At 64.1% G+C, this 8303-nt stretch overlaps 1 protein-coding gene across 1 annotated transcript; it reads left to right on the top strand.

Annotated features, from left to right (window-relative positions):
- Positions 1 to 413: 413 nt before the first annotated feature.
- GBX1 (gastrulation brain homeobox 1) lies at positions 414 to 7257 on the top strand. Its single transcript, XM_075492082.1, has 2 exons — positions 414 to 873; positions 6644 to 7257. Exons 1-2 carry the CDS (start codon positions 414 to 416, stop codon positions 7162 to 7164), a joined length of 981 nt encoding a protein of 326 aa, XP_075348197.1. The 3' UTR covers positions 7165 to 7257.
- The last annotated feature ends 1046 nt before the right edge of the window (positions 7258 to 8303 follow it).

An 8303-nucleotide genomic window follows, 5' to 3' on the forward strand; every position in this document is an offset into this window, starting at 1 on the left:
GGCCGGCCGTGCCGGGGGGAGCCGGGAGCCTTGCCCCGCCGGAGCGGGCGCTGAAAGAGGAACTCGACCGTGATGTGCGGAAGATGGATGAGAGCAGAGGGCGACACCCCCGCCCGCCTCCCCTCCCCTCCCCTCCCCTCCGCGGCCCGGCCCGGCCCCCCCGCGGCGGGGCGGGCGGGCGGGCGGCTCCGAGCGCGCCTCCACTCCGCCGCGCCGAGCCAGCGAGCGGGCGGGCGGGCGGCAGCTCTCGCCGGGCGCCGGAGCCCACGGGAGGCGGCGGGCGCGGGCCGGGGCCGGGGCCGCGGCAGCGGCAGCGGCGGGGCCCGGCGGCGGCGGCGGCGCGGCGGCGAGTTGGCGGCGGCCCGAGCTCGCCGGAAAGTTGGTGCCGGCTGAGCCGGCGGCGCCCGCTCGCCATGCAGAGACCCAGCGGCCAGGGGACCGCCTTCTCCATCGACTCGCTCATCGGGACGCCGCCGCCGCGCTCCGGGCACCTGCTCTACACCGGGTACCCCATGTTCATGCCGTACCGGCCGCTGGTGCTGCCGCAGGCGCTGTCCCACGCGCCCCTGCAGTCGGGGCTGCCGCCGCTGGCGCCGCTGGCCTCCTTCGCCGGCCGCCTCACCAACACCTTCTGCGCCAGCCTGGGCCAGGCCGTGCCCTCCATGGTGGCGCTCACCACGGCCCTACCCAGCTTCTCCGAGCCCCCCGACGGCTTCTACCCGCCGCAGGAGCTGCCCCCGCCGCGCGCCAACCCCGACGCCGGCTGCCGGCGGGGCGCCGAGGGCCTGGAGGCGGAGGAGCTGCCCCCGGGGCGCGACAAGGGGCCGCCCGAGCCGCCGTTGCACTTCCCGGACCCCTTCCCCGGCCTGGCAGGTAAGAGCGGCGCGGGCCAGCCCCGCCCGGCGGAGAGCAACTCGTCTGCGGCGAGTGCCGGCCCGCCTCGCCCGGGACCCCCGCAGCCCCGAGGGGCCCCGCGGTGGGCAGCGCCGCCTGCCCGGCCCCTGTCTGGGCTCTCCCCGCCGCCCCAGCGGCGGCTGCCGGCGGGCGGCACCGCGGGCCCCCGAGCTCTCCAGGACAGGAACCGCGGAGCCGGGGACGCTGGGGACCGGGGCGCGGCGGGCAGGACGGCGGGGCCGCGATGGGCCGTGGCGGCGGGACCCGCCCGCGGCTGCGCTCCCGCTCTGTCCCGTCGGGCCGAGCCGGGAGGACCGGGCAGGTTCCCCTCCGTTCCGGGCCGGCTCTGCAGCGCCCGCAACTTTCGCGGGTGGGAGACAAACTCCGCTCGCCGCGCGCGGGCCGCGGGGCGGGAGAGCCGCCAGAGCCGCCAGAGCCGCCGGTCGGGGTGGCCGCCCCAGCGTGGCACGGACCGCCCAGCGGGACCGGAGCAGTGCGAGCCCCGGAGCCGAGGCCGGCCCGGCGGCGCGGAGCTCTCCGAGGTCCTGGCACCCGGCCCGGGGCGAGTGAGGCGGAGGGCAGCGGAGCGCCGCGCCGTCCCGGGCCGCCGGACTGCGCGCAGCCCTCCCCGCCCGTCCCGGTCCCGGTCCCCGTCGGTGCAGCTGCGGCGCGGGGCTGCGCCTTGTCCCCGGCACGATGTCGCGTCCCGGGCGGACCGCGGGGCTGGAGGCTCCCTCGCTCGCCCGCAGCCCGCCCAGTGCCGGGCTTCGCCGCCCTCCCGGCGTCGTCGAGCTGCGGCTACCGGCGCTCCGAGCTCCTCTCGAGCCCGCGCCGCGGGAGCGACGCGCGGGGCAGCTCCCGTACCCAGGCGGCCGCCCTGCTCCCCGCGCCGCCCGGAGCCCCACTCCCCTTCGTTTCGGCCCGCCGCCCCGCACTGCTGTGCCCGCGGCCTCGGCACCGGCTTTGCCCGACGGCGCGGGCAGGCGGCGGCTCCACTCCCGGGACCCCACTCGGTGCTGGCCGGGGGTGGCTCCCGCTGCTGTGGCGGGGTCGGGGGGCCCCCGCCTTTGTGAGCCGCGGCCGCTTGCCCGACTGTGCAGGCATCAGCCTCGGTGACTTGTTGCTCTGTATTTCTCCGCCAGCTCCAGCGCTTCTCTCTCCCACCTCAGCTCCTGCAGCACGAGGCAGGAGGTGTCGCTTCTGCAGCGAGACTGAGACAAACAAACTGCTGGCTTTCTCTAACATGGCCTGTCCTGAGAGCTGTCTCCTCTGGTCACCTGTGAGATCCACCTTTGTCTCACAGGTTTCCTGGCACAGGTGCATGCTGAGAAGTCTCTGCTGCTTCTTGCAGTGCTTAGCTGTTTGTTCTCCATCCTCCCTTTAGCCTTTCCTGGGTAGGCTCAGGTCTTCTCCTTGCCCTGCCTTGCTCTTCCTTCAGAAGACTGTTTCCCTCACTCAGGTACCCCTTGAACGTCATCCCTCAGCAGGACAACCAGGGCATTTTGCCTCCCCACTGCCTTTGTGGGTTATTGGGGCTTTGGTGCTCCTCTGGTGCTCCCAGGCCTCTGTGCCAAGTCAAAAGCCCAGTGCGATCTCACTTTTGTTGTGAAAGTCTCTTCGGGGAGAGAACTGCCCTGGCCAAAACCAGCTGTCTGTATGACCACATCTTCCTACTCCGGGGAAATGAACTTCGTTGTGCTTGGTCTCCCTCCATGGCTCCTCCATAGCTAAGCCCAACATGTTCTCTCTTCCTGAGGGACTCAGATGAACTGTCCCAGACAGTGGCCATTTCTGATATCGAGAAATCATATCTCTAAGACTTGCCCTGTTGTGACTGGCTCATATGATGGAAGGAAATATGTCTTGCTACCGCTGTTCATTCACTGCTGCCTATTAGCTGTCTCTTAGCACTGTGCTTGCTCTGGAGGCATGAAGGATGCTTGTCCTTCTGCATAAGCATGTGCCCATGTGGACCTGACTCTGTGGGCTGCTCTGCCCACGTCCAAGAGGATTTGTCAGGCCAAATGTACCCACCTTCTCCTTTACCTAATGTTTCTCCTGACTGCACCAGCCAAGGCCCTTGGAGATGGGCAATAGGGTGGTTTGTTTTACCATCCACCGCAGATGAAAGACAGGATGGTTGCTGAGGGCTTTTTCCACAATTAAGGAAGAGAAAGATGATTCATGTCAACAGGAGGCATCAAAAACTATCTATAACGCAGTTTGCAGTAGCATCCTATGTGTGGCCCTGGCCAAAAGCAATTGTCCAGGGAAGAGTAAGAGAGCACAACCTGTGCAATACTTTCTAAAATGACACTTCCCTAGCATCCAACCACCTGCACTTCAGGGGCTTCCCAAGCCAGATGTTGTTTCTGTATGTTTAGTAACCTTTGACCAATTCCTCTTCTGTGACCTTATCTAGTCTCCCCTGGAGTCCACCAGAAAGGAGAGAAAAACTTGGCATCAGCCACATCCTGGGACAAGGTGTTCCACAGATCTCTTATCTGTAAAAGAACCATGTGAAGAAGAAATGCCTCCTTTTGTCTGTTTTGCTGACATCACGTGAATTATACCCTAAAGTGACTATTTCTGTCCCTGGGCTCCATTAGTATCTCCATCGTGCAGGTGTCTATGGAGACAAGATCAGTTGCTTGCTGGATCAGCCAAAGGAGTCAATGCTCTATTTTAGGGCCTCTCTTTGCATCTACTATGTTTCAAACTTGCTTCCAGCTGTTGTCACACTTCTTGAGAGGGGACGTGCATGTAGGGAAACTGGTGGTAAGAAGCAGCAAAGCTTGGAGTTTGGTTTGTTACTACAGCTGCAACAAAGAGTATGACCCCCAGCATAAAGGTACTCAACACCCCCAGCTCTCCACACCTCTCCTGAGAGCACAGTTGTTCTTGAGCTGTAGAGGTCTCCACCGAGATCCAGGCAGTGGTCTGAGCCCCTCTCTTGGGCTGATGTAGTAACTGCACATTCAGTCAGGGACAGGGTGAAGTTTCGTGTTATTCCCTATGAACTAACAAAGAGCTCTTGTGTTCTTACCAACACAGGGCTCTTCTGGCTGTCACAACACCCATTCTTGATCCGGGTCCCCCTGATCCTGCTTGAATAACTTTGTCACCTGTGACACCCAACTCTCCTCACCATGCTTACCATGTCCATAATAAGATCAATGAACAGCTAGGACTTTGTGAAGAGCAAAGCAATGAATCAATCCTATTCTTCGTCTACTGCCTTCCTGTTGATTTTTCAAAGTCACAATACTTTGCTCCATGACAGCTTCACTTCCTGTTCAAAGGCCTCTGAAAGTCTCAGTATACCCTCCCACCAAATGGGTGGGTTCCCCTGCCTCCATTATTTCCTCGATGGGGACATACTAGGTGACTAGCAGACCAATATACCAATTTTCTTCATGAAAACCTCTGGTTTAGACCCTATCATCATACAGTTCTGAGTTCCTTACTGCAAACCCAGCCCCTTTATAAGACACAAATGTGAGACATGTTAGTCTAGTAGAGACCATTTAAAATTTGGGGTCTGGTTGAGAAGAGTGTATCCAGAGATAGTACCTGTTTTACAAAGTGACATGTTGTAGTGGGTAGCTCATCCTTCTTCCAGTCTCTTGGGGCACAGTCTGGGCCTACAAGAGCAAACTGCTAGATCAGCACTGTTTGATAGTGTGGCTGCTGGGATGCTGTCCTCCATTGCCGGGGAAGGGCAGAGTCAGGGCAGGACCTATGAGTACTCTGGGTGAAGACACTAACATCCTCATAAAAGCGCTCTTATCTTGTCAGGCCTTGTACTCCAATGGACAGAGGTGGTACACAGAAATGAAAGCTCTCCTTTTCTTCGGCAAAGTGCTTGCATGAGACTGTGCATTGGCAGCCAAAGTGCTCCATGCCACCTGCTGCTAATCCTCAGCCCCACAAGCACAAATTCTCAGGGTCTTTACTATACCCCCTGTGCATATGGGAGATTTCTCCCTCTGCCCCGACCCTCAAGAAGAAAGAGGTTACTGTCTATTCTTCTGCAGCAGAATAGAGATGAAGGTGTTTCTTTCATGCTATATGAAGCAGGAAGAGCAGGGAGATGATTCCAGATCTCCAAAGCCACCCACCCACTCTCAGGAAGCCACAGACTTGCTGCAGGACTGGCAAGGGATGTGGGAGCTCCACAGCAGCCGGATTCCTAAGAATGTCTCCTGGGTTCAAGCAGTTTCTTGCAGTTGCTGCTTGTGTACTTGCAACCCTGCACTTCCAGGGATCTGAGTGCTGTTCTGCCTTTTCCACTGAGCTGAGAACAGCTGAGGTGAGCTGTCCAGAGATCCAGTGGCCCAGGATGCATATGCCAGTACCTGGACACTGCTTAGAAGTTTGGAGAGCTGCTGCTGCTTCTTCTGCATGTAGGATTATATTGAGAGCGGCAGTGCTTCAGGACCAGCTCCTTCCAGCAGCGATTCCTGCTGTTGAGTCAGACTTGGAGAGTTTGCTGGTCTCTTCTAGTCTCATCATGACAAAAAAGCTTCTTCATCTGCTCGTGCATAGCTGTGGGTCCTCTCCCTACGTGACCCCTGGCTATGGCCAGGAGCATCTTCTCGCTCGATCTCCTGTGAGGCCTTTGTTTGAGCCCTTCTACCAAGGAAGTGACTGGCTTCCAGGCCTCTTTCCTCCCCACTGTCTCCCACCCATGTTCTCCCTTGTTCCATGGCTGTTTCATCATTCAGGCAGCAGTTTGGGACACAAGAAGCTGGCAAGAAGAAGATTCATACCCTATCAGTATCCTTGCAGGCAACGTAACAGAGGTGTCTGTGGTGGTCCAAGTGCTGCCTGCTGTCTGGGTGGCCTGGGATGAGGTCCTGTCTGTTGAGTGATGTTGGCAGCCTCTAGCCTGCCCTTCTGCACAGACTGGTGGGGGGGAGCTAAGCCTTGAGCATCAGCTGCCTAAGCACCTTGTTACCTGGCTGCGCAACTCTGCTGTAGTGCATCCTGGAGTTAGGAAGGGAGAGCTGGCAGCAGGACACCCCATGTCCTGTAGGGTGTGGTGGAACTGGCTCAGGCTGCTGTTTCCAGGACAGTCCTTCAGCTTCTCTTGGCTGGCTTCTTTCTGGGTGAACAGCATCGATGGTCTGATGCAGTGGGATGGGACAGAGGGAGGGCTGAGCTGAGGGGCAAGGTATAGACTTTCTTTCCAGATGCGGAGGTCCAGACAAGCCCTGGAAGGGTTGTGGTGTGCTCTGCTGGAATGAGGCAGTGATGCTGCTACAGCTGGGTTGTGGGATGAGGATGGTGGCAGCTGCTGTGGTGGCTCATACCCCAGGGCGTCTGCGGATGCAGCGGGTTTGTGGGTGCTGCCCCACAGAGCAGGCCAGGCTGCGGGCAGTGCAGAGCAGACCGCGCTGGGGTCTGGGACAACAGCAGCCGGCGCTGCCAGCTGTCCGGGCGCCCGCTGCCCGCTGTGCCGGGGAAGCCGCTGCTCCTGCGGGCGGCAGGAGCTCTCCGCGGGCGCCCCGGGGCTGCGGGGACGCGACGGTGGCGGGGCCCGCGAGACCCGGCCGCCGCGGGAGGAGGTGCAGCCGAGTGCCCCGCCGCCGCGGAAGGGCCGCCGGGGGAGCGGGGGGAGCCCCGCGGGGCGCGGGGAGCCGAGGCCGCGGCTCCGGGGGCTCCGCGGGCGCGGGGGACGCTCGGGCGGGGCGGGGCGGGGGGCGGCGGGCCGCGCCGGCGGGCGCTGACGCTGTGTGCCCCGCAGACGGGAAGGCGTACAGTTCGGACGAGGAGAAGCTGGAGGTGAAGTCGGCGGCGACGCCGTGCAGCGAGCGGGAGGAGGAGAGCTCGGCGGGCGACAGCGAGGAGGAGCCCTTCCTGGACGGGGCGGCCGCCGCCGCGCTGGGCGCCAAGGGCAAGGGCAAGGGCGGCCCCGCGGCCGAGCAGGCCCCGCCGGGCTCCGGGGCCGGCAAGAGCCGGCGGCGGCGCACGGCCTTCACCAGCGAGCAGCTGCTGGAGCTGGAGAAGGAGTTCCACTGCAAGAAGTACCTGAGTCTGACGGAGCGGTCGCAGATCGCGCACGCCCTGAAGCTGAGCGAGGTGCAGGTGAAGATCTGGTTCCAGAACCGCCGCGCCAAGTGGAAACGCATCAAGGCGGGCAACGTGAGCAACCGCTCGGGCGAGCCCGTCCGCAACCCCAAGATCGTGGTGCCCATCCCGGTGCACGTCAACCGCTTCGCCGTGCGCAGCCAGCACCAGCAGATCGAGCAGGGCGCCCGGCCCTGAGCGCCGTCGGGGCTCTCGGACCCTGGGGCGGGCGGGCCGCCGGCAGCGGGGGGGCCCGACGCGGCAGGGGCGCAGCCCGGGCGCCCGCTCGCACTCCTCTGTACATGTCCCTTATTTATTCCGTGTAAACTCTGTACATACGGCAGCGTGTCCGTCTGTCCGTACCGCGGGGAGCGCGGGCCGCCTGGCCCCCGCGGGCCCCGGCTGCCAGCCGCGCCGGGCCGGGGCCGGGGCCGGGGCCGCGCTGCCCGCGGGCGCCCGCCCATGTATAGCTGTGATTTCAATAAATTATTTTCTATGGAGCGAGGCGACGTGCTTCCGCGGTGCTGCCCGCCCGGACACGCTGCAGAGACGGGCGGCCGCGGCCAGCAGCACCCCGCGGCCCTCGGCCCGGCAGGAGCAGAGGCAGGGGCTGGGGCAGAGGCGGGGCAGGGGCAGGGGCAGGGGCAGCGGGCGGCGGCGCCGACCCCGAGGGGCGGCCGCGGAGGCCGGGGAGGGCGTGCGACCGGGGACGGCGGGGGGCTCCGAGGCTCGCCCGCCCCTCGGCCGGTGCCGGTACCGGGGCCCGCGGACCCGGCGGCTGTGCGGGGAGCAGCGGGGGCCTTGCGGTCTCCATCGGGCCCGGTCCGGTGCCGGTGCTGGGAGGGGGTAGAGAAGGGGAGGGGCTGGGAAGCGCCCGGGAGCATCCCCGGGTCCGCCTTCCCGCCGGCGGAGAGGTGCGCGGGCCGGGGCTGGGGCCGGGGCCGGGGCCGGGGCCGGGACTGGGCGTGGGGCCGGGGCCGTCTGTCCTCGTCCCCCGCAGCCCCTGCCGCCAAAGCCTGCCCGAGGCCAGCAGCGCTCCCCCGGGGTGGGAGGGACGTGTGCGCTGCCCCCGGACTCCCGACACGGCATCCCTGGTGCCCCAGGCCCTGGGGCAGGAGCGACCCTCCCCCGAGATCCACTCCACACGATGGCAGATTGCCACCCTTCCTGCAGGCAAAGCCCTGCCCGTCCCACGGGCCTCGTGCCAGGACCTGGCCTTTGCTGGCCGTGGGGTGAGAAGTCCATGCCCATAGCCCCCTTGGCCCCTGCCCGATGCAGGCAGGGTGCCTGCCTGCTGTCCCCAGGGCTGCCCCGCTGCCCTGTGCCAGCTCTACAGA

Source organism: Mycteria americana, chromosome 2 (assembly GCF_035582795.1).
Source record: "Mycteria americana isolate JAX WOST 10 ecotype Jacksonville Zoo and Gardens chromosome 2, USCA_MyAme_1.0, whole genome shotgun sequence".
Classification (NCBI taxonomy): Eukaryota; Metazoa; Chordata; class Aves; order Ciconiiformes; family Ciconiidae; genus Mycteria; species Mycteria americana.